Genomic DNA, 26,843 nt, shown 5'->3' with positions numbered 1-26,843 from the left:
TATTATGGAATAGCAGTTTATCTCAGGTATAACTTTAGACAATCCTCTTTATTATTGGCTAAATATCAAGATGTAAGCAGTATGTTCCCACATTAGCCAGTGTGTATCCCCAATAAAACGGTCAAAAGCTGGAAAAACAATTCGTATGTGTGTGTTTATGTGTTGGATGCTAATTTGCAGTTATAGGGGGAATATACAAGTTAATTAGATATAGTGACGTGGACAGAAGCCCAAGTAAAAATCAATTAAAAGTAAAAAAGCTATTTTTCTTAATCCCAATTGTTAATTTTAGTTTCTTTTCATTTCTTTTAAAAATATAGATGAGCCCTTCAACTGCCTTTTTCTGATTGAACCATTTAAAATAAAGTAGTTATGTGGTATGTATTTTAAAATATCTAGAACAAGGTTATCTATCCATGGGTATATATAAAGGATATTTTCTATAGAAATATTCAGACTGAGCATTAAATCACCTGTGGTTTCTTTTTAAAATCAGAGAAATGATGGCTAAAACCACTATCAAGATCAAAGAGATAATTGTAACTAAATTTTAAAATTCCGTTGCCTGCCTCATCTGACAGGAATTGTTTTGATACGAATCCAAGTCCAAGTCTTTGTATTATGCACTTGACTGAAAGTAGATTCCACTCCAGCAGTTTTTGAAAAGGTGAAAAACTTGCTGGCAGTACTGGAAACAACTCTACCAGATCTGAACAGCTGTCTAGACAAACCAGACAGCTGCTCCTGTCAGCTGTGAACAACCACATGCAAATAACTTGAATTTGAAAGTTAACCCTTTTTTGCTTTATTTGAACAATTTTTGTGTTTGTAGCTATTTTCACTTAAGCAGTTTATGAACAAGTTTGTTACTTGTTTTAAAAATGACAATGGCTAATCTTTTTATTTAACTTTGGTTAAATTTAGTTTTAGTTATATGAATTTATTGCCTACTTTAAAGCACTTTTCCACTGGATATCACTTGTGCTAGATTTGGATAAGCATCAGTATACTGTTGCATAAGAGCAAGACTTTAAATATGTTAATCATAAGACTTTAAATATGTTGGAATACTTTGGGTTGCATTCTGCCCTATAGAAGTTTACAAACTTCTTGATTTTTTTTCCTTCTATAAGGTCTTGGAAAAAAACCCACTTTCACTGTGTTTTCTTCCTACCTTTTTGACCAGAGTCTTCTTGATCTCGCTTATGGTCTCTTCCTTCTTTGCTCACCACATAAATATTGGCATTCCTATCTTAATTCTCAACTTTGCTGACTCTGTACACTTTCCTGTGGCTCTCTCTTCGACACGTAGGACTTCAGGCACCGGTTCCCAGATGACTCCTACATCTATATTCAGCACAGCCTGCTCCAGAGTTTCAGAGCCTTATAATCCCAGTGCTTACTGGATGTTTTAATTTGGATGGCCAACAGACATCTCAGATTTAACATGTTCCAGTAGAATTCGTCATCTTCCTTACTTGCTTCTCCTTCCTTGTCTTCCTTTTCTTGATGCATATCCTTGCCATTCACCTCACTGGGCGTCCTGCTGGGCTTTGCTTCCCCTTATCTCTCTGTCCCTTTCCCATATTCAGGTGGTGATTCAGCTTTCCATTTTATAATACAGTTTATATTGAAATACATGTTCAGATATGGAGGAACTCTTTTGTAATGATGACATTGGAAGAAAGGCAAGAATTTATATTGTATAAAAATTAAGCATTTATTATTAGTTTTATGTGGTTTATATTTCAGGTAACATAAATTAAGCTTGAACAGCACACACCGTCTCAAAAGACAGTTATTTATTTATTTTAACTTTATTTTTAGTTATTTCATTAGCTATTTCATTGAGGGTATTCTTTCTTCTGATTGCTCGCTTCGAGACCATAATGAACATTCAAGATTGTGAGATGTATTCTTATTGTCCCAGATTACATTGTATCTGTTGACAGAATATATCCCTGGAAATCATGCTTAAATGCTGATTAGATTCTAAGGCATCGTGACAAAAATTTATTACAGATTTCAGATAAAGAACTTATAAGAGTGAGTTGTGTTCAGAAGTTTATGAACTAGACAGTGTGCATATATGAATTTGTCTATTGTACTTGGAATTTACTATATAAAACTTAAAATACATTGGAATATAGTTTGAAAAATATTTGTATTTTAGACCAAGGATTTGCAGACATTTTTTGTATAGGGCCAGATAGTGAACACTTTAGGCTTTGCAGGTCACATGTTCATATTCAACACTGCCATTGTAGTACAGAAGCAGCCATAGATGATACATAAATAAGCACGGCAGTGTTCCAGTAAAGCTTATTGATGGTCATTAAAATGTGAATGTTGGCCGGGCGTGGTGGCTCATGCCTGTAATCCCAGCACTTTGGGAGGCCAAGGCGGGTGGATCACCTGAGGTCAGGAGTTTGAGACCAGCCTGGCCAACATGGCGAAACCCCGTCTCTACTAAAAATACAAAAATTAGCCAGGCGTCGTGGCACGTGCCTGTAATCCCAGCTACTCAGGAGACTGAGGCAGGAGAATTGCTTGAACCCGGGAGGCGGAGGTTGCTATGAGCTGAGATTGCACCATTGCACTCCAGCCTGGGCAACAAGAGTGAAACTCTGTTTTGGGGGAAAAAAAAAGAATTCTGTGTAATTTCCACAGGTCACAAAATATTATTTTTATTGGTTTCCCCCCAACCATACAAAAATGGAAAAAAAAAAAAAACACACAACCATTCTTAGCTCACAGACATACAAAAACAGGCGGGGGCCAAATTTGGCTTATGGGCTGTGGTTTGTTCTAGTCCAAAGAGTATAGCATATTTTAAGCATGTCAGTAAATCAACTAACTTTGTAATGTTTAGAGATTACTTAGTGTTTTAAATTTCATTACTAGAACCTTGAGAAGTTCAGAGATTAAGGATTAAGGGACTCAGTGAACAAGGATTTATTAAGTGTTCATTGTGGCCCAGCATACCAGTGAGTACTTAAATGTTCTGACCTGAAGTAATTTAGAAACAATTTGCCTAGTCAAAGTGAATACAGCCTAAAACTATGAGTTTGATGTTACACAACATTTACAAAATAGAGAGAGAACTTTGTGTGGGAAAGAAAAGGGCTAGTTAAGTACTTCGGCAAGTACAAAATGGTACATCCAACAGTAAGTGTTGGATGGATTAAGATTAATAATGATCATATTTCTTCACTAAATTTTCCTTGGCTCTAATATGTCAGATTACAGAAATGAAACCTTTAACTTCTGAGAATATTAATACTATAAAACTAGGGAGCAGTATTTCAAGAGCATTCCCTTCATACAAAACACTATACCAGGTGTTTCATGTCCGTATTGTATCACTGAAATAAAATATAGGTTAGCTTTAAATGGATTTAAGTATAATTTACATTTTGTATTCAAAATCTTTTAGCATTTAGTAATAGCAATGATGTAGGTTAAACTGAGATTCAAACAAATTGTAAGCAAACTGAGAATTAATAAAAGAACGTGCTTATTATATTTTGGTTGAATGAATGCATGAATGTCTAGGGATTCAATGGTATATTGCTTTTCTAAGTGCACAACTGTTTACTTCCACTAAAGCAGCATCTATATACTCTTTATTGAACTTGTCTGCTAAGTTTAGCAAGAAGCTGTAGCTAGGCATAGTTAGCATAATACAGATGACTGTCGTTGTTGCTGTTTTTAGAAGAAGCAGTATGTCTGACTGGCTGGCATCTGTTTCTCTCTTTGTCATAACATGCTGGAGACAGATCAATTTTCAAAATGTAGGTAGCCCTCAGTTAAAAATCAATTGATATGTTTAAAATAATGACCTGTAATGTAAAGTGGACTGAGGGACAATTTTCAATTTAGTTTAATTCAGGAATTAATTTTCTAGAAATAACCAGCTACAGTGAATTTTTCTCTTACCTCATTCGGCATGGTAGACACGTGACCCTTACAAAGGAAGAATTTATATTTATGGATTAGTAATTCTTTCTAACAGGTACATCGAAAAATCAGAGAAGATTCAGATATGGCACAAGATTCTCTGCAGTGCCTTGCCCAGTTAGCTTCTCTTCATGGACCCATCTTCCCAGATGAAGGATCACAAGTTGATTATCTAGCACACTTCATTGAGGGATTACTGAATACTATCAATGGGTAGGTATACTTGCCCTTTGCAGCTGAAAAAGGAGCTCTACGTTTTATGTTTAACACTAGAAGAAAAAAAGAAACTAGTTATTTTTTCCCCCTTATATTTTGAAGTAAAGTCATATGGGTAATTTGAAATTAATAAACAGAGACATACCTTTTAAAATGAATCAGTAACGATATTTGCTTGTTTGGAAATGAGTTATTATATTAATAATTTTTCTTTTACTGCCACTTAATAATACTCATTCCTTGGTTTTAGAATTGAAATAGAAGATTCTGAAGCTGTGGGGATCTCCAGCATTATCAGCAACCTGATAACCGTGTTCCCACGAAATGTTTTAACTGCCATTCCAAGTGAACTTTTCTCCTCCTTTGTTAACTGCCTCACACACCTCACTTGTTCTTTTGGGCGAAGTGCTGCATTGGAAGAAGTGGTGAGTGACTATTCTAAAGTAAATTGTGTCCGTTTTCACAAGGAAATTTGCGGTGCCTTTGGAACATTTCTCATGACAAGTAATTATTTTAAGTGAGTGCTGGCTATTGTTAAAGTGACCGTTTTGTTTAGATGTGCAAATTATTTGGGAAACATGACCTTTAAAAATTTGTGGATTAAAATAGCTTTAGTTGGTGATATTTACTGGTCTTAAGCATTTAATTTTGAGATAATTTAGTACCCAAATATAAGAGATGGAATGAAATGAGCTGTGGTTTGTTCAACACAATTTTTCATGTAAAAATTATGTCGAAGGCTCATTCTAACAGCAAAAACATTGTTTACAGGGTGTTGCTGTGGTGTGGTGTAATTACATGTAATTTTTTTTTTTTTTTTTGAGAATTTTTTACGTTGGACTTATTTGGCAATTATGTAAACATAATTTGGTTCAAATCATTGAAACCTTGCTTATTTTGATTAGACTGTGCTCTCTAATTTTTTGAATGGTAATGCTTTAATAGTGTATCCTGGTAGAATTTAATTTACATTGAAATTAAGACCGATAACAATACTGAAGATGTTTTTTGGTACAAATTTCCAAATGTGTATTTTCCATATTTTATATTTAAATTTAGGCGTCTACTAAAACCCCTTGAGGACACAGCTGCTTTTGTAACAGTTACTCTGAATAGCTGTATTAATCATGGAAAAAAATTGATTTCATTCCACAAAGTAGTGATTAAATTGTTGAAACTAATTTTTCTTTTTATGAGTCAAAATGTGAATCTTTCTGAAAGGCTATAAGAGTAAAAAGAATGTAGATATTTTGTTAGAATTTCATGTTAAATTGTAAGTTGTGTTGGTTAGATTCTGCCAACGTGTATGTGAGTTTTTTCGTATCCCTTCAGAGGTGTTCAGAGAATAGAGAACTCGAGAATGATTATGTTTATGTAATCGGGCACTTTCATGATTTGATGAGGAAAGGAACCAGGTCAGACAAGTGTTTATATGGTAGAGAAAATGTAGTAACAGAAAAATAGAAGTTTAAAGGCATGATATGTACAGTTGAATGTTTCAGAGGGATACTTTACGTTCTAAACATAAAAATCCAGGGTAATTTTAAGTATTTAACATTTTAAGTATTTACACTTTACTCAAACCTCTTTCAAATGATCACAGATTCTGAACTAGTCAGGTTTTATTTAACATGAATTCCTTGCACTTTCCCTCTCCCCCTTGGTTTATTTTCTCTTCTAAACCAGGTGGATTAAAGAGCATGTTGATCCTATATTTAGAAACTAAGCTCCTTTTAGTTCTGTTTGTGAGTTAAGCGTGTTCCTAAACGTTTTAAAGAATTGCTAGAAGATATATGGCATCCTTGGTTTGCAAAGTTTAAGTGCAGAATTTATTTGAGGACACTGACATCTTGACAATTTTTCCTTCAAGATTTGACATAGGAGTGTTGGAATATAGAAAGCCTGCATGCATTTGCAGAGAAGCAGATGTGTATTGTGCTTGTTTCACAGCAGGCGTGCTCTAGTGAAGATGAACCTAACAGGTTTCATTCAAGAAAAGTATTATTTATTTTCATTTATTTTACTCTTTTAATTAATTTTTAATTGAGCTGCTTATGATATTTAAAAATTATTTTTTAAAATAATTGGTCACCTATTGAAAAGGACAGAGGGAAAAGATCTGTTTAAAGTTTTGCATTAGTCGTAGAAACCAGGTTGGGGATGTGTGGTGAAGTTGAGGGCTAACGGGGTGGCCCATGCATGGTGACTTTCTTAAGAGTAAACCTCCTAAATGTCATCTCAACCTCAAGCGGTTTCTGTTGTATCTTGTGTATGCTGGGAGTAGAGGACCAGGGGAGTATACAGCTAATATCAGAAATATAGGAACAAATCCAGCCAAACCAAATTGGAACTCTGGGACAGAAACCATTTCATCTTTTGTTTTCTTGGGCACCCAGTAATTGTAGTAATAGTACATAATACGTAGTTGTCCTGAGATGGAAAAGTATATAAAGACATGATCTTTTTTTTTGAGATGGAGTCTCGCTCTGTCGCCCAGGCTGGACTGCGATGGCACGGTCTTGGCTCACTGCAACCTCTGCCTCACAGGTTCAAGCGATTCTTCTGCATCAGCCTCCGGAGTAGCTGGGATTACAGGCATGCGCCTTCACGCCCGGCTAATTTTTGTACTTTTAGTAGAGACAGGGTTTCACCATGTTGGCCAGGCTGGTCTCAAACTCCTGACCTCGCAGTCCACCCACCTCAGCCTCCCAAAGTGCTAGGATTACAGGCGTGAGCCACCGCGCCTGGCCAAGACATGATCTTTTAAGTAAAATTTGAAAAATTGAGGCATATTAAAGATATGAGTTTGGGAGTTAACATGGGATGAAAAGATGATGAACTTTTGAGGGAGACCGCACAGTTACAGGCCAGGCAGTCATAAAGAGCAAGAGTTCAGGCAAGCTGCTTCAGTTTTTTTTTGAGCATGTTAGCTTATTGGTAAAGTCAGGGTATGAATTCCTTCTACTGCTTTATGACATGGATTAACTGCATGAAAAGTACCTGTATAGGCCGGGCTCAGTGGCTCACGCCTGTAATCCCAGTACTTTGGGAGACTGAGGCAGGCGGATTGCCTGAGGTCAGGAGTTCGAGACCAGCCTGCCAAACATGGCAAAACCCCTTCTCTACTAAAAATATAAAAAATTAGCCGGGCATGGTGGCGGGCACCTGTAATCCCAGCTACTTGGGAGGCTGAAGCAGGAGGATCGCTTGAACCCAAGAAGCGGAGGTTGCAGTGACCCAAGATCACACCACTGCACTGCAGCCTGGGTGACAAGAACGAAACTCCATCTCAACAAAAAAACAAAGGGGAGGGGGAGGGGGACGTGTATAGTGTACAATAATTTATTACAAGCAGTAACATGTAGAATAATTTTTTAAAATGAGCCTTTAAAATAATAGCTTTCATTGAAAACCTGTGTGCACTCTTACCACATAAGAACAACTGTTGAGTTTTGTTTGGTGCAAACTAATTATAATTCTAATTTTTAAAAATTATTTTTTAAATGATTTTTATAATTGTAATTTTGTGAAATATTGAAAGCTTCTTTTTCCAGTAGGAAAACAGGTTCCACATGTAAGACTTTGTTTTACTGTGAGAATACTTTTTTCAGAGCTGTGTTTGTTTAGGAATATATACAGATTAACATCTTTTTTAATAGCAATTCATGTCTTTGATGGTGGTAACGTTGTGTAGCAAGGGAAGAAGAGCATCTTCATAGGAAGAAGCATTCTTGATACCAGTGTGTGTTTTTGAAACCCATGTCATAAAGCCACCTTGCTTGGTGGCTTTAGCATGTGAGTGAAGAGACATATTTATGAGTACTCTGACTTGCAGTTAACTGAGAGTCTGTGTTCACAAAGAGCAATTCCGGTATTCAGCCAAGTTTCTCTGTGGCTGCAGAAGTTTCTTGATATTATTTGAGACTTCTTGGGAGATAAGAATTTTTTCATTATACCCAGAAATCAAATTATTATCTATTGCTGAACTGAAGAGGTAAGAATGAATGTGGAGATGAAAAAGTATTGCCTTAAAGATTAAAATCCTGCTGGGCTTGGTGGCTCACGGCCGTACCTTGGGAAGCTGAGGCAGGCAGATCACCTGAGGTCGGGTGAGGAGACCAGCCTGGCCAACGTAGCGAAGCTCCGTCTCTACTAAAAATACAAAAATTAGCCAGGCATGGTGCCACACGCCTGTAATCCCAGCTACTGAGGAGGCTGAGACAGGAGAATTACTTGAACCCGGGAGGCAGAGGTTGCAGTGAGCTGAGATCATGCCACTGCACTCCAGCCTGGGTAACACAGCAAGGCTTTGTCTCAAAAAAAGATTAAAATTCTATCAATAATTGTTCATATTAATACAACAGCTGTTTTATAAAAGATTTATAATAGTAGATGCATTTGAATTGTTTCAGTGAAATTCAAGGAGAATATGACTTGAACTGTATACTCTAGTTTGTTTCTTGGTTTGTTTTATAATTAACCATTTTGAGTTCAGCCAAGTAGGTGAAGCTGTGCAGTGTGTTGCTACAGGAACAGAGCAGCCTTCATAGCATTGAGGTATTTTGTATATGCATTTTGATGTATGTGTTGTGTATAAGGGCAATCGTGGTAAATAACAATTTATAAAGGAAGAACCTTACATCTAGTTTTAGTATATTTGTAGCCTAATCTCAAGACCAGCAGGACAAGGTAGTAAAGAAAAAGGTACTTGATAAAGTTTTTAGGAAGTTGATTATAGAATGTAATGCAATAAAATAAATTTGCCATTTGTCAAGTGAGTGAGTGTATTTAGAGGTCAGCATTCTTGATTCAGAATTTAATTTCTCTGGCTTGTTGGGTAATTACTTTGTAGTGAGGTTATGTGACAAAAAGGAAGCCATAAATTGAAGCCAAATTACAGATTGAGAAGTGGGGAGCATAAATTTTGGGATATCTCAGTGATAAGAGGGAAAACAATGCTTATTCTCTGGGATGGTTGTGTCAGTACAGTGTAACTGTGTAGTCTACCTTGCACCTTCACCCATGAAAGGATGGATTGTTTGAAGATCCTTGCCAACATCCCCACCAAACGGTTCTTGTAGCTATAAAATAATAAACTGATGATACTGGAGAGAGCAAGCTGGCTGTCCAGCGCCCCCCACCCATCAAGCACATTCATTTCCTCTGCTTAAAAGATAGAATTAAATCCATGAGTATTTTTTAAAGCTTGCACATTAAAAGTATACTTTTTAGAAATAATAACAATAGTTTTAGCTCTACCAGGATATTTGGAAGAAAACTAGTTACTATTTTACCTTAAATACAGATTCGTATTAAAAGAAGTGTTTTAAGAATTGTTTTAATGTTTTAATTCTAATTGGATGATAACCATGTAATATTTCATGACTTGTATGAGTCAGCTCTGATTGTTTAAATCTGCTTTACCAATCCTAGTACAGAACCAGTGTTAAGTTTCACAGAATTCTTGCACCTTTAGTGCAGTGGATTTATAATAAAGCTTACTTACTGTTATAACTATTGTTCCATATCGTATCCCTTATATTGTTTGTTATGCTAGTATTAGAAACGTAACTAGATCCAATTGGCCTGGGGTTCAAAAATGAATACTAGAGTGAGGTAGAGAAAAAGGGATTTCTAAAGCATTTTCATACTATGTGGAAAATTTAAAAAAAAAAAGAAAAGAAAAGAAAAAAAATCAAAAAAGGGATTGCCCTTTTACTCCAGGTAAGCCGAGTGAGTCCCTGAGATGTCAGCCACTATTCAGCTTTGTTAAGTCTGTATTGAGCACTTATCGTGTGCCAGGAACAGTGTCTTAACGTGTATGCATTCCTTTACATTGAGAATTTGGAAACTCCTGTGCATTTTCAAAAGGAAGAAAGTATGTTAATCCAGTAGTGCAGCATTTAAAATCTTTTTCTGAAAACTATAGCTTGGACTCTTGGTGTTTTTGTGGGGGTAGTGGTTTTTGTTTGTTTTTTGTTTTTGTTGTTGTTGTTGTTGTTGTTTTAAGTGATCTGTCTGTAAGATTTTTCTAACAGCTGCAATACTTGTCTACTAAATCCATTTCTCTCGGGGGATTCCAGAAACCAGGAATACTGTCAGCTGCATAGGTATTCTGAAGTTAAATTAATTCTGTATTTTAAGAACTACCTAGAAAAAATAAAAATAACTAGACAAGGATTTATTTTTCATTTGACATTCAAAGACTTCTAAATTCCTACATTTTTAAGTGGAGAGTTCATGAAGTTTTATTTGTGACATTTGTGTCACTATATTGTTCCCATATTTGCCTTAAATGATACTTCGCTAGGAAAGAATCTACATACCAATAGCAGATGAATAACAAAATAAACTAATAGTATAGCTCTTTCAGTCTTTAATCGTTCATATGTCCTTCTTAATGTTTTACACTGTGCAGCACAAATATTATTTGTGATTTGTCGTTACACGTGGGGATTGTGCTGATGCCTGTAAATTTTAAAGTTATTGTGAAATGTTTCATTCATATAAAGTACTAGTTTTATGTTATAAAAATATAAAGAATAATGAAATGAACGATTATGTATCAACCACGCAGATTAAGAAATAGTATAGTATATTGATGGAGCCTTTTTCTGTTGTTTTTTAACCTGTGGTTTTTTCCTTCTCCTGTTATTGCATGCAAGTGTTTCGTACATTACTTATTTCTGCCAAGTGAGTCTATAAGCAGATGCTGCTGGTGAACTTCCCAGCCAGTGTTTTGGGCACTTTTTTGCAGCTTCTACAATCTCTGATAGTTGAAGCTGTTTTCACTTCTAAACTGTTGTAAAGAATAATATAAAAGGAACTTTTTGAAGGATATTCTGTAGACATAAGATTTTCTGTGAAAATGAATTGCCCATATTCATCTCACTGCATTTTTTGTCTGTGAATCACATATCTAACACGTTATTTATGTTTACATATGAAGATAATCTTGATGATCAACAGAAAAAGCTTTCCAATTTCATTGAAAGGATTTGGAGTTGTCATGATGATTAGTTGCTGTTCACAGGAAAACAAACTAACTACCTTAGCATGAGATTTAGCTCATATTTTTACAATACCTGATATTAGATTTATATAGATAAATATAAATATAGATAAAGACTTTATATTTTAGAGCAGGTCTGAGTCCACAGCAAAAATTGGGTGAAAATACAAACCCCCTCAAACATGCAGCCTCCCCACCCTCACCCATCAACATATCCCACACGAGAGTGGTACATTGTTACAGCTGATGAAACGACATTGACACATCATCGCCATCCAGAGTCCATAGTGTACATAGGGTTCACTCTTGGCATTGTACATTCTATGGGTTTGGACAAGTGTGTGATGTCCACCATTAAGGTATCATACAAAGTAGTTTCACTGTGCTGAAAATCCTCTGTGTTCTGCCTGTTTATCCTTCCCTGCCCCTCACAACCTCTGGCAACCACTGATCTTTCGCCTGTCTCCATAGTTTTGCCTTTTCTAGAATGTCATGTAGTTGGAATCATGTAGTGATATTAGATTTTAATCTCTGAAATTCAATTTGATGTCAAAAAGGGGACAGATTTCACATATTGAAAGCTTTCTTTTCAAAGCTTCATTTGACAGCATTTTCATAAATAAAAGTAACCACTATTTTGGAATTATGTATTCAACATAATTACCAAAACGTAAAAGATTTTTTTCTATGACTAAAGGGTTGCAAATTTATTGCTCCATATACTTCCAAGGTAATTATGGGCATTGAGAGATAAGTGCTGATATCATAATTTGATTACCTTCTCCACCCTGCATTTCCAGATGGAGTAAAGTGGGGTCAAGTAGTCTCGTAAGCTCTAAGCCCCTCTCCAAAGCCTCTCTGGCAGCAGGCCTGACAATACCAAGGGCATGAGCACATAGTGTCTAGCTTGGTGTCCTTAGTCATCTCTGTGCACGTGCTGCTGCCTTGGCTGCTGGGTTTTGGCCAGAGTGGCCATGGAGCAGGGCCAGGGTATTATGAAAAAGCGCTAGGTTAGGTTTCAGTTTTCTGTGATTAGACTGAAAGATTTAGTTGCCAATTGTCAACAACCATATTTCTCACACTTTGCTCGATGAGTTATATTATCTCCAAAAGAAACCAGAAGGCTGTTTAGAAGTCCATAGTCTTACTGTAAATTGCCATCCAATGAGTTGAGGCTCTTGCAGTCTACCTCTGATCTTCTGTTCTAATATCAGAGTGTTAATAGGAGGGATTATTGAAAACTTTTTTTAATAATAGAAAGGCATATGACTTTTACTTTTTAGTTATACTTTTATGTATATGAATAATTAAACCACGATAACATGTGTTAGATATGTACCTAAAAAACAACCAAGATAGGTCTTAGAAAATATCCTGCTTTTTTTTTTTTTTTTGGAGACTGGGTGAGTCAGAGGATGCTATTCCTAAATTCCTCTTGTGATATGTTACCAGTCTGTTTATTTTGGCAAGATAAACTGTTAAGACTTAACAAATGATGGCTGTAAAGCACATGCTTTGTTAAGTATATAAACAGGCCACAGATGTTTCTATGGAAAGAAAGTATCTTATTCATCTCCATATTCCAGTGCCTGGCTCTTAGCGTTCAATAGATTTTTTTTTTTTTTTTTTTTTTTGAGACAGCGTCTTGCTCTGTCACCCAAGCTGAAGTGCAGTGGCGTAATATTGGCTCACAGCAACTTCTGCCTCCCGGGTTTAAGCGATTCTCCTGCCTCAGTCTCCTGAGTAGGTGGAACTACAGGCATGTTCCACCACGCCTGGCTAATTTTTGTATTTTTAGTAGAGACGGAGTTTCGCCATGTTGGCCAGGCTAGTCTTGAACTCCTGATTTCAGGTGATCCACCTATTTCAGCCTTCCAAAGTGCTGGGATTACAGGCATGAGCCACCATGCCTGACTGAGAGCTCTCCTAAAGTATAAACCTAGGAGTGGAATTTTTTGATCAGAGAGTATGTAAATGTTCACTTTTAGAAGATAGTAGTGTCAAATTTTTGCGAAAGTGATTGGACCAGTGTATTACGTGTATGTGAGTTCTCAATGATCCATGTTCTCATCAACATTTACTGCCAAACTAGCAGGCATAAAATATGATCTTAATTTGCTTTCCCAAGTACCAGTAACATTGAGCATCTTTTCATATATTTAAATATGTAGTTCTGTGATTCCTTTTTTGGAAATGCTTGTTTGTGTCCCTTGCCCATTTTCCTAATGGGATGTTTGTCTTTTCCTTACTGATTTGTAGAAAGTCTATATATGTTCTAGAACTAGTTTCTTGTTGGTTATATGGGTTTCAGATTGATATGGTTTAGCTCTGTGTCCCCACCCAAATCACATGTCGAATTGTAATCTTGTAATACCCACGTGTCAGGGGCGGGGACCTGGTGGGGGGTGATTGGATTATGGAGGTGGTGGTTTCCCGCATGCTGTTCTCGTGACAGTGTGTGGCAGTTATCTCCTCACTGTCTCCCTCCTGCTCTGCCATGCTAAGACATGCTTGCTTCCCCTTCGCCTTCCACCATGATTGTAAGTTTCCTGAGGCCTCCCAGTCATCCTTCCTGTTAAGCCTGCGGAACTGTGAGTCAATTAAACCTCTTTTCTTTATAAATTACCCAGTCTCAAGTAATTCTTTACAGCAGTGAGATAATGAACTAATACACCGATCTATTCTTTTTTATGGCTTTTTCACTTTTTTTCTGTATTTAAAATATGGAATAATTCTGTATTTAAAATATGGAATAATTTTAGGTTTACAGAAAATTTGCAAAGACAGTACAGAGAGTTTCCATGTGCCTTGTACCCAGTTTTCTCTTAATAGTATCATCTTTTGTAGCCATGGTACATTTGTCAGAACTAAGAAATTAACGTTGGCATATTATTAGTAACTAAACTAAAGGCTTTATTGGATTTCACCAATTTTTCCCCCAATGTCCTCTTCCTGTGCCAGGACCTAGTCCTGGATATCACATTGCATTTTGACTTCATCATATTGTTTGATGAACAAGTGTTCCTCATCTTAATGTAGTTGAAAGTTGTTTTTTTTTTTTAATGATTTGTAATTTTGGTTCCAATGTAAAGACGCCTACCCTTCCTGTGTTTTCTTCTAAATTCTTTAAAATTTGCCTTTCCTGACTTTAACATCTTAGAATTTAGTCAAGTAGGGATGCAAATGTTTTTTCTCCATGTGGATAACAGGTTTTTCTGCAACATTTATTGAATAGTCCTTCATCCTTAATGATCTGCCATACTGTAGTTTTTATATAAGTGTGGGTCTCCCCTCTGCCTCCCAGGTTCAAGTGATTCTCCTGCCTCAGCCTCCCAAGTAGCTGGGATTACAGGCTCCTGCCACCATGCCCAGCTAATTTTTGTGTTTTTAGTAGAGATGGGGTTTTGTCATGTTGGCCAGGCTGGTCTTGAACTCCTGACATCAGGTGATTCACCTACCTCAGCCTCCCAAAGTATTGGGATTACAGGCATGAGCCACCATGCCCGGCTCCTCCTTATTCTTAATCACCATCTTCTAAGTGAATGCTTCTGGGTTTTCAACTTTAAAAATAAATACTTAGGTATCTGTGTGCTGATGATGCCCTAATTTGTATTTCCGGCCCTGATCTCTTTCCTAAACTTCAGACATGTATCAAACAGTTAATAGAACATTCCCACTTGGATTCCTATTTTGGATCTAAAATATAACATGTCCAAAAGAAGAAAGGCCAAGAGGCCTTCATCTGTCTGTATGCGTCATCTCACATTGCCCTGTCCAACACCCCCATCCTTCTGTATTGTAGGAATCTTCCCAGCTGTCAGGATAAAAACCCAGGTGCACCCCCACCACTGCCCTTGTTTTCTGTCTTGCCTCGGGTCATTTTCCAGTGTCAGCCCTTTCTCCAAAATCTGTACCCAGTTTGGCTGCTTGGCATCATCTCTCCCCTGGTCCATGGCACCATTATACTTTGCAGTGTAAGCAGTCTGATTTTCCTTTAAAGAATTATATCTGGCCAGGTGCAGTGGGTTACACCTGTAATCCCAGCACTTTGGGAGACTGAGGCAGGAGGATCCCTTGAGGCCAGGAGTTCGAGACCATCCTGGCCAACATGGCAAAACCCCGTCTCTACTAAAAATACAAACATTAGCTGGGCATGATGGTGCACACTTGTAGTCCCAGCTACTCAGGAGGCTGAGGCAGGAGAATCGCTTGAACCCAGGAAGCGGACGCTGTAGTGAGCCAAGATCACACCACTGCACTCCAGCCTGGGTAACAGAGCGAGACTCCATCTCAAAAAAAAAGAAAAAAAAAAAGCATTCTATCTGTTTCAAGCATTGCAGTGGCTTCTTGCTGCAACTAGAAGAAAACCTAGTGTCCTTGTCGTAGCCTATCAAGGCCTTTGATCTGTTTCTTGCCTCCCAGCCCCCATTCTCACCCCATGTTATGTCAGGACCCATCACTCTCTGCTCCAGGTCCACCGGCTCTCTCTGCGATATAAATGCCAGGCTCATTCTTGCCTCCTGACCTTTGTAGGTTTTTAAACTAGAGTGACCTTTTAGCCAAATGTTAGCTCCATTCAGGGAGATCTTGGACCACAAGTAACTCTGTGAAACAGCCTGGTGGTGTGCATAGTCATCCTACCTTTTTCTCTGATAATTTTTCTCTTCTTTCTCAGTGGTGTAGTTTTGGTGTAACACTTTAATTCAGTAATAGTAGCTAAATGAAGAAGAAAGAATAGGAAAGAGGACAATTAGGATTACAAGCTAAACAATTTCACTGAGACTATCTTGAAGCGTATACAGCCTCAGGGTTTCCTTAGTGGATCTCATGCAGGTCTAGTTACATCCGGTACCATGCTCGTGGAGAGAGGCCTATTTAGCCAGTCAGAGCTTTGGGCAAGAAGAAGCCTGGCTTTTCCCTAATCTTATCTACTTGTCTCTTTTTCTAAGTTTCCCACATGTGTTTCCTTTGTAAGAAGAAAAACTAACTGCAGTGAACCAAAAAGATGGAGAACCAAGAAGAGGGAGAAATTTATTTCCACATTCACAAAGTATTTGTGCTTGTTAAATTTCTGATTTTTCTCTAAGTATGGGACACTTTTGGTATTTCTCTAATAATTATGAGTTGAGTCAACGCGTATTACATTTTTTTGAAGACAGTGCTTTTCTACTGTATGGAATTTGCTGTTCTTTTTTATTATGAGTTATTTCTTGTTAAGGAGCACTGGTGGAGTTCTCCCCACATATTCTTAAACCTGCTGATTAAGTCAGTCTGTTTTCATCCTTCAGTTTCTCTAAAACCATTTTAAAGTGTGTAGGGTATATACATTTTTTTTATTTTAACAATTCTCTTCTTGACTACAGAAAATGTTAATATTATTTTTATTTGAAAAATGCATGTTCCACAAAACACTAAACAGCTGGTTTTAAAAATAAACTTTAATTCCAGATTGCCTAAGACTTACTTAAACTGAACTTAGAAAGATTTTAGAAAGTTCAATAAAAACTTATCAATAATTGGGAAGCTCTGTTAAAGGAAAAACTTAAACTATTTGTATGTATTTATATGACTGTTGTTATAATGCCAATTGTCGTTCTCTGGACATTTGTTTTATGAATGTTCTTTTCTTTTAGCTTGATAAAGATGACATGGTATACATGGAAGCATATGATAAATTGTTGGAGTCCTGGTTAACTTTGGTTCAAGATGACAAACATTTCCATAAAGGCTTTTTTACCCAACATGCAGTTCAAGTTTTCAATTCCTATATTCAGTGCCACCTAGCTGCTCCAGATGGCACAAGAAATTTGGTGAGTTTTAAGCAAGATGGTAATTAACAGTCTATTTCATCATAGGCTATATTTTACCATGTTACACATTATATAATGCCAGAAATTTAGGATGGGTTCCCTCAGAAGATTTGCTGGGAGCAAAAGTGGCCTGTTCTCTGAGTTCTTATTATATGGGATGTTGCCTATGTATATTCCTTTTCAATTTTCAGTTACCCACCTCTTTCTGTCTAGCTGTCAAGAGATATGAATAATTTGGGCCACGGATGTCTGGTTATTTCAGTGACAGAAGTTCAATTCTCCCATACGGGAGGTGGGTTGTGGGTGTGCAGTTGTGTTGATCACCATGGAGTGATTCCTGTACTTCTTGCTCTTGTACGTTCTCCCCCTTTTGATAACTACCACGGCTGTCAGCATTGTTAGAAGGGAGTTCCTAGATAGCTGTGCTCAAAGGTCGGCTGTGTCCCCTCTCCTTTTGCTATGCAGTGCTAAGCTATCTAAGCTATGTTATGGAGCCACAGAAGTGCACGTTGAATAGGCAATACAGTTCCTCATTGTTTATTTCTTTTACTTGCAATAGACTGCCAATGGTGTGGCCTCTCGTGAGGAGGAAGAAATAAGTGAACTTCAAGAGGATGATCGAGACCAGTTTTCTGATCAACTGGCCAGTGTAGGAATGCTAGGAAGAATTGCTGCAGAACACTGTATACCTCTTCTGACAAGGTACACACAGTCCAAAGAAACCCCATGGAGCAAATATTCTCTATTCACAATTCCCTGGAGAGCACTTAAAGTGTTTAAGGACTTTAAACACCCCCACCCCGTGTCCCAGCACACTGGAACAAATGGACAGAAACATACTCATGATTGCGTTCCTTGGCTTAGACATTTGGAGCCCAGGCACTACAGCATAGATGGCAGAGAGATTATGGAAAACATGGTATGAGAAATGATTTGACCCATATCAGTAAAAACTTGGAATAACGAGTTTTCAAATGCCTGTTGTAAACCTTGATTGTTTGTAAAGCAGTGTTTTAATTCTATGTTATAAAAAATAAATCATAATTCCTATAGCGCTATGAGAACAGTTGTGTACTCTGTTTTTGTATATGTGTTTTTACGCTAACATTTAATTCATGTTGTCTAATATATGGAAGTTGTAAGTTGTTCCATGTCTTTGCTTATTGAACTTTATGAAGCTACTGTTTTCTTCTCTTTTAGTTTATTAGAAGAAAGAGTAACAAGACTCCATGGTCAGTTACAACGACATCAGCAACAGTTACTTGCTTCACCGGGTTCAAGCACTGTTGACAACAAAATGCTTGATGATCTCTATGAAGATATTCACTGGCTTATTTTAGTTACAGGTTGGTTGGTGGTTTCTTTTTAAAATGTAATTGCCAACTGAGCAATTTAAGCCTTAAAATAAGCTTCCTATATGAAAAACAATAGTGTATATATAATATTGGATAAAATTTGGATACAGCCATTTTCTGTCATAGAACTATGGATGCATTTTTTAAAAATACTGGCTAATATGTATGCAGTGCCTATTGCATACCAAATGTTTCATGGATCTCATTCTACCCGCTGAATTAGTATTGCTAGGTAGTATTACTATTATCATCATCATCGTCATTATCCCCAACTAATAGATGAAGAAGCTGAGACTTTGAGAGTATAAGAAACTAGCCCATTGTCACACTGCTATTAATTTTTAGAGCCAGAATATAAATCTAGGCAGTCTGACTCTTAGGATCTTCTTTTTTGACCACCATACTATTAGTGTTTCCATATTTTAAATAATAAGCAAAAAATCTTGACTTTTGAAAATGAATTCCCTAATATTGACTTCTAATATAGATAGTAGCAAAATTTCTATTAACTTTACAGAATACAGTACTGAAAATTATTTAAGGTAGTAGATTAAAAAGCCCCTATGAATTACAAAATTGGTGAATAAAACATTTGTCCTTTTCTGTAGTTTTGAGGGTTACTTATCTGAGACATAGAAAGTTTTTTTTGCATAAACTTGAAATTAACAGGTTAACATTTATAATTTACATCAATTTATATGATGTATATAAATCAAACTGAAAACATTTATAGTACAATTTGATAAATGTAGATTTGTTAAGTGTTCATTTTTAATTTTTTTTAAACTGAAGGCTACCTCTTAGCTGATGATACTCAGGGAGAGACTCCGCTAATACCTCCAGAAATAATGGAATATTCCATTAAGCATTCATCTGAAGTTGACATTAATACAACACTTCAAATTTTGGGATCTCCAGGAGAAAAGGCTTCTTCCATCCCAGGGTACAACAGAACAGATTCTGTGATTAGGTAATATAAACTCTATAGCTGTGCTCTTGTAATTTTTACACTGTTTTATAAATTCTGAGTTGATGGGTAGATGACTGGAGTGATAGGCACGTTGTAAATCTGATACATGAAAAAAATGAAAACTTGGAGAAGCCTTGAAATACACAAGGATGACAAGTACTCAGTGTATTTAGGCAATGCCACTCTAGTGAGAGTTGACAGCTATACCCAGTACTGAAAAAAAGTAATGTCAAATTATTCTGAATACAATGAGACTTGGAAGGGACATTGAATGTAGTTAGGAACATAACGCCTGTCCATCAGAGAGCAATACTGATGCATGCAGGCGCCCTAAATGAAGGGAACCAGATGAACGTCAACAAGTATCGTTCATAAAAGCTAAAACTACATTTCAGTGGCTTTCTCATGGAAAATGATAGATAAAAATTTGTATCTCGTAAAATGGAAATATGTATTCTAAATGTGAAACTTAAGAGCCCTGTTATAATACAGGAGAGTGCCTCAAATGGGATGATTCACTTTAATCTTCCTAATACTAATGGCAAAATTTTCGTTAATTCTTAATGGTGAAATTAAGGAGGGATAAGCCTGTATTAAAAATGTTCCGGCCAGGCGCAGTGGCTCACGCCTGCAGTCCCAGCACTTTGGGAGGCCGAGGCGGGCAGATCATGAGGTCAAGAGATTGAGACCATCCTGGCCAACATGGTGAAACCCTGTCTCTACCAAACCTGCAAAAATTAGCTGGATGTGGTGGTGTACGCTTGTAGTCCCAGCTACTCGGGAGGCTGAAGCAGGAGAATCGCTTGAACCCAGGGGGCAGAGGTTGCAGTGAGCTCAGATTGCACCACTGCACTCCAGCCTGGCGACAGAGCAAGACTCTGTCTCAAGAAAAAAAAAAAAGAAAAAAGTTCCTGAAAGTGAATTTGAAAACAACATGTGAAATTTCAGTATCTTTAACTTTATTTTAAATGTAGGTTGCAAGCAGAGATGTCAGTAATGATAATAACATTGGTTTTTGTCAGCTGCAAAACCAGTAACTCAAATAGGATGCTGTCGCCTTCATTCTTTTTAGTATGCAAAAATATATGGATATCATTTAAACATGCAATAGAAAATGTGGCTTTTAAAAAAATAGTTGAAATATTAAGCTGATAACCAAGGAAATGTTGGGGAATTTATTTCCTTTATTGTTGCATTCTCTTGTTTGAAATGAAATCATACTTTATTGAAAAAGTTATATATTCATTTTAGGATTACCTTAGTCATTAGATTTAGTGTCTCTGGAAATCAGTGCTTTGCTCTGGTTTGGTTGGTGGTGAATGTTAATTTAAAAAGCAGTTCATTTCAGGGTGCTGTCATATTATATATTCTTTGTTATATTTTTTGCTTGGGCAGTAGCATCAGGAATGCTTTCCTTGTATTTTAAGTGCTTTTTCCATTTTTGTCAGATGTTAGTGTGGGAGCAAAACATTTTGGTATCTGAGAGCACAGACTATGGAGGATTGGGACCAAAAAAAAAAGTCACCATGTTTTTAATCCAAAGAATTAATATGAAATTTAATGTTATGGTAGAAACATTCTTGTTTCACTAAAAAAGCAGCTCACATTTCTTAAAACAGGTATCATTTGAGAAATAATTATTGACTGCTGACAACGTAACAGGGAGCCTTTGGGTATTTGAACAACACAGATAGAAGTCACTTCTCTTTTAGAACTCTTTATAAAGGAGAGAGAATAAATAAGTAAATTATGCAGCATGTTAGAAGACAGCAAATGTGACAGGTAAAAAGCTAGAGTGAGAGTATCAGTAGGGATTGTTGTAGTTGTCATTAGTGTGATGAGTGTTGGCTTTATCTAGAAGGTGACTTGGGAGCAGAGATGTGAGGTTGGTAAGGGAGGCCATGAAGGTGTCTGGGGGGAGAGCATTCCAAGCAAAATAAACAGTGAATGCAAAGGCCCTGGGCCTGCTTGGCATGTTCAAGAACAGCAAGAATGCCGTGGTGGGTTGAGCAGAATGAGGTGGAATTTTGTAGGAGATGGAGTTAGGAAAATAGAGGGAAAACAGAGAAGGTCTTAGGCCTTTGTAACATCTTTGGCTTTTGTTCTGAATGAAGCAGCATGCCATTGTAGGGTTTTGAGCAGAAGAGTAACTTAAATGTTAAGAAGTTTACTCTGCTGCATTGAGAGTAAATGATGGAGGCTGGGCACTGTGGCTCACACCTGTAATCCTAGCACTTTGGGAGGCCAATGTGGGCAGATTGCCTTAGCTCAGTTCAAGACCAGACTGGGCAATATTGAAACCCCGTCTCTACTAAATACAAAAAATTAGCCAGGCATGGTGGTGCTCGCCTCCTGTAGTCCCAGCTACTCAGGAGGCTGAGGCACGATAATCGCTTGAACCTCGGAGGCAGAGGTTGCAGTGAGCTGAGATCGCACCACTGCACTCTAGTCTGGGCGACACAGCAAGACCCTGTCTCAAAAAAAAAAAAAACAAAATGCAAAAAAACCCGAGAGTAAATGATGGAAGCCAGGAGACCAGTTAGGAGACAAACTGCAGTAATCCAAGAGAAAGATGATGGTGGCTCAGACCTATAGTGGAGGTTGTGAGAAGTTAAAGCTCTGTTTGATTTATTGTGCTGACTTTGGATTTATGACATACAAGTGTAATCTAGGATTGACTTAGAAAATATGAGAAACTGAGTGCTGTTTGAAATATATTTGTAGATATAGTGCTTTAAGGAATTGAAGTAGGAATGGGGTATTAATCTTGGAATATCAACAACTTAAAAATATTTTGATGTTTTTATGAGTTGTATTTCAACTCCTATGCATGCCAGCATCTGAGGATACAGTTAGAAGTGTGTAAGGGTGTTATAGGAGCTCCTGGTTCCCCTAATCTACGGGCAGAGGAGAACCAGAGGGGGCTTCTTGAAACAAGAGTACTTCAGGCAGTGACAATAGCATAAGCAGCAATGTTATAGGAAAGGGGTCCCTGAGGGTTCTTGGATCTTGCATAAGAAAGAATTCAGGGCGAGTCCATAGAGTAAAGTGAAAGCAAGTTTATTAAGAAAGTAAAGGAATAAAAGAATGGCTATTCCATAGACAGAGCAGGAAGTTCCTGAAAATAAGAAATAAGAAAATAGGAGGAACACGTCCACCATAGGCACAATGCTTGTGTGTGTGTGTGTGTGTGTGTGTATATATATATATATATAATGTGTGTGTATATATATATATATATAATGTGTGTATATATATAGATATATATATAGTGTATATATATAGTGTGTATATATATAGTGTGTGTATATATATAGTGTATGTATATATAGTGTATATATATGATAAAAAAGATGGGGAGATGGGCTTTGCTACAAGGGTTTGTGATAAAGGATTACTTTTCTTAATTACTGTATTTTGCAAGAATCAATATTACTATCTTTAAAGCAAAATTAGGAATGCCTTTGTTCTCCAGATGTCAGAATATCTGGACACTCCCAAGTCTGGGTCTGTTTAGTAAATCTTATTAATTTCTTCCCTTAACTGTAAACATCTAGAGAATAGGGAATGCCTGATTTTCTGGGAATGCAGCCGTCAGGTCCCAGCATCATTTTCCTAGCCCTCGCTCAAGATGGAGTCAGTCTGGTTTGATGCCTCTGACAGTAAGAGAGCCCTGCTCAAGTGAGAAGAACTTAGGTGTGGCTGGTGTGTGACCCAGGAGGGCAGGGCGATAGCTTTGGTGGGGGGATGAGGGTGGAGAGGCAGGGAGGTTGCTGTGGGTGGGGCTGATAAAGTGGGAGTAAAAATACTGACAAGGATTTACAGCAGAGAAGCGAACTGATCAAAATATTTTAGAGATACTATTCCATGGGTGATAAATTTAAAGGGTGACAAGGCAAGTTAGGAAGCATTTTCCTACGTAGTCTTGGGAGTGAAGATGGAGAAAGGTTCTTGGGTTATGAGAGGTATTTCTGAGGTAGAAGAAAGGCCCCTGGGTGCCTCCCCTGGACCTGCCTGACTCAGGCTGAGTGGTTCTTTCATTGATGTTTCTTCCACTTTACGAAAGAAAAGCCAAAGTTTTCACTTCTACCTCTGAACATGTGGATTGGCAGGTGTGTAAAACCCCACAGAGGAGAGGGACAGTTGCAAACAGTGTGGCATTGACTAAGTGACTGAGTCACTAGTGAGTGGACAGTTAGCAGGTTTCAGTCCTTTGCATTAAATAACAAGAGGACCTAATCACATCAACTAAGAGATGGTTAAAAATAATTTTTGTTGGTAGATCTCTGTGATTTTTGGTGTATAACTTGGAAGAAATTCAAATAATTGGGGTACTCTGCGATTTTAAAAATAGGTTCTACTTATATGAAGTTTTCTCAGTACTTATATCTATTAAAGGAAAAATAGGAATCAAATCATGCTCCACTCGCTCATCTGGCAATAGGTAATATTCATTCAAAGATACATGTACTAAGTGGGGAAAGAACCCTACTAAGTTAATCACATTAAGAGATGCATACAATTTTATGTTTGTGTTTATTTATGTTTAATAATTTATTTAAATTTATATTGTTTTGCTCAGTTGTCTAGTTTTAAGTATCGTAACGATAATCCAGAAGACATTTTTAAACACTTAATGGTCTTATGGTCATTGAAAATGTTTAAAAGTTATCTTTCAATATGTAGACATTTGTATCAGAGTATGTAGTATGATGAACAAAATACTGGAACATAAAAATTATATTAGGATAATGTTCTATGGGAAAATGAAATTGAAATAAAAATAAGGAAAATCTGTTTATATTTTTAATGGGTGATAGTGGGTATCAGAACATTGTGATAATAAAACTCCAGTGCATAAATTTAAAGTGTTAATGTAACCATTTTCTTTTGAATTTTGTTAGGCTGGAATAGATATTTAAAATGATTTAATCTTACCAGGAATTTTGACATATCTACAACTTAAATGTATTACTGTACTGGGAGATTGTTGGGGTTTTATTTGTTTGTTTTGTTGTTGTTCATATACCCCCTAAAAAATTTTTTTAAGTTTGAGCACTGGTGGTATAGGAGGTGTGCAGACAGTGAAGAAGGTTGGGCATGGTGGTTTATGCCTGTAATCCCAACACTTGGGGAGGCCAAGGTGGGAGGATTGCTTGAGCTCAGGAGTTCAAGACCAGCCTGGGTGACATGATGAAACCCTGTCTTTACAAAAATTTTTTAAATCGGCCTGGTGTAGTAGTGTGTGCCTGTAGTCCCAGCTACTTGGGAAACTCAGGCAGGAGATTCGCTTGAACCCAAAAAGTTAAAGCTGCAGTGGACCGTGATTGTGTCTGGGCATACTGCAGCCTGGGTGACAGAGCAACTCTGTCTAAAAAAGAAAAAAATAGAAGAGATTCTGGGGTGGAACCTTAAAAACCTCCTGATTTAAAGAAGAAGTTCAGGAGAAGAGGATGCTGCCATGAAGACTGGGAAAGAGGAAGCAGATGGCTAGATGAAGAGAGGAAGGGCAGTGACCCCAGGGAGGCTGTAGGAAGATAAGGGCAGTGACAGTGGGCCATCCAGTGGGGTAAAGAACTGAAACACGTGTGTATGATTTCATGATGAGATCATTTCAGGCTTCCTGAGAGCACTAGTAAAGGAGCATAAGCCGAATTTGAGTGATTAGAATCCTTTTCTCAGCACTGATATTCATTAGTGTGTAATGGGGTCTTTCCATTACATCCTTTGCTTCCTTGCCTTTTGGCTAAAGTCAAGTTAAATATATATCACTTCTGATTATGTGCCCTCCTCAACAAAGACATTTCTGTTTGTCTGCATGTCACGCTATGTGACTGACACCACACGACCATATGAATTATGTAGTGTAGGAAAGGACAATATGTGTACTTACACAGGTAATCTTTCTAGCAAGAGTTTTATTTAAAAATACCATGAAGAATCAAGTTTACTAGGAAATATTAGATTTAAACAAGGCTCAATATTCAAAACTTTCTAAATAATTCCCAGATCTTGTACTGTAACATGACCATGATATAAAAACACAAACTATACTAACCAGGGTAGTTTTAAGTAGTGATGCTAAGTAGTACATGCTAAAAGAGTCTGGCATGTACTCTGAAGATTTAATTTGATGTATTTCTCCTGAAAATCTGAAAATTTTGAATCTGAAAATTGTCTTTAGCTAGTAATGCTGATATTCACACATGTGGTTACAACTTCAGCAGAAGGACATCTCTAGTGTTGACTCTTCCTTTATCTTGTCTCCTGCTTCGTGAAAGATCAGAAATAATATGGGACACTTGTCTAAAACTCTGTAGATGAAGTTTTCAAGTATAGCCTGACCTAAATCCAGAGAACTGAAAGACAAAAAAGGACTTTTAAGGAAAAAAATATGATTAGACAACAACTAAATAAATAAAAGAATAAACGACTTCTGTTTTATACCTACAGGCTGTTGTCTGCCATTCTCAGAGTTTCAGAAGTTGAATCTCGAGCAATAAGAGCAGATCTCACTCATCTACTAAGTCCCCAGATGGGCAAAGATATTGTTTGGTTTTTAAAACGCTGGGCAAAGACTTATCTCCTGGTGGATGAAAAACTGTATGATCAGGTCAGAATGTAAAACTTAAAACTTCATTTGGATTTATGATGATAGCAGTTATAGAAGCAGGAACATTTTTCTTGGTGGTTTTTCATCAAAATAGAACTGTTTAAGAGCAGTTTAACATTTTCTGTGTGGAAGAGAATTATGTGACTGGAGTGCTGTTTTAATGTGTTTTTGAGCACATCCCTTGATATCGTTTATTTTAACTGCTGTTGAAGATACAGATTATTATTTGGGAATAGATTATGCTTTTTTGTATTTGGTTTAATACTATGTTAATTTTTTAATACTATGGGAATAGTAGAAGTTGACGGGAAAATCACACTGGAAAATGTGAGTGGATTGAGGATGTCTTTTTTTTTGACCAGTGGAAATGAGTACATGTGTAAAGTTGATGTGAAGTAAGCACTACTTCAGATTAGATACTAATTTCAGTTCGATTTCTCTCTGTTTTTATTTTTCTTGAGTTGATCTCTCTTGCTTACCTTAAAAAATTTGTTTCCTCTCTTAAGATAAGCCTGCCATTCAGTACAGCGTTCGGAGCAGATACAGAGGGTTCTCAGTGGATAATTGGCTACCTCTTACAAAAAGTCATCAGTAACCTCTCGGTCTGGAGTAGTGAGCAGGACCTTGCAAATGACACTGTGCAGCTCCTTGTCACTTTGGTGGAAAGAAGAGAAAGGTTAGCCCATTGTTGGAGGCTGACTGTGTGTGTATGTGTGTGGGTGAGAAACTCTTTTTCACTTCTTAGTGTAGTCCTTTGAACTGGCAAATGGTTACACAGTCCTAATTCCAGATAGAGCCTACATTTTTGGAGTAATGCGTTTTAAAAACTATGTCACACTACTATTACAAATGCAAATGGAGCTTTCCCATCTTATAATTGAGCATTACATTGACTCCTTCAGGACTT

General features: G+C 37.1%; 1 protein-coding gene across 2 annotated transcripts in view; it reads left to right on the top strand.

The window, feature by feature from the left end:
* XPO4 (exportin 4) overlaps positions 1-26,843 on the top strand; it is a 124,411-nt gene that overhangs the window by 76,766 nt on the left and 20,802 nt on the right. For both annotated transcript variants that reach the window (XM_008958510.6, XM_055097151.2), the window contains exons 8-15: positions 4,016-4,173; positions 4,427-4,601; positions 16,822-16,998; positions 17,558-17,700; positions 18,199-18,344; positions 19,146-19,323; positions 25,777-25,936; positions 26,443-26,612. In XM_008958510.6, the coding sequence (XP_008956758.3) occupies positions 4,016-4,173; positions 4,427-4,601; positions 16,822-16,998; positions 17,558-17,700; positions 18,199-18,344; positions 19,146-19,323; positions 25,777-25,936; positions 26,443-26,612 (1,307 nt within the window). The remainder of the gene's footprint in view (positions 1-4,015; positions 4,174-4,426; positions 4,602-16,821; positions 16,999-17,557; positions 17,701-18,198; positions 18,345-19,145; positions 19,324-25,776; positions 25,937-26,442; positions 26,613-26,843) is intronic.

This window comes from Pan paniscus, chromosome 14 (assembly GCF_029289425.2).
Source record: "Pan paniscus chromosome 14, NHGRI_mPanPan1-v2.0_pri, whole genome shotgun sequence".
In the NCBI taxonomy this organism is placed as follows: Eukaryota; Metazoa; Chordata; class Mammalia; order Primates; family Hominidae; genus Pan; species Pan paniscus.
This window is presented reverse-complemented; position numbering and strand designations above follow the sequence as displayed.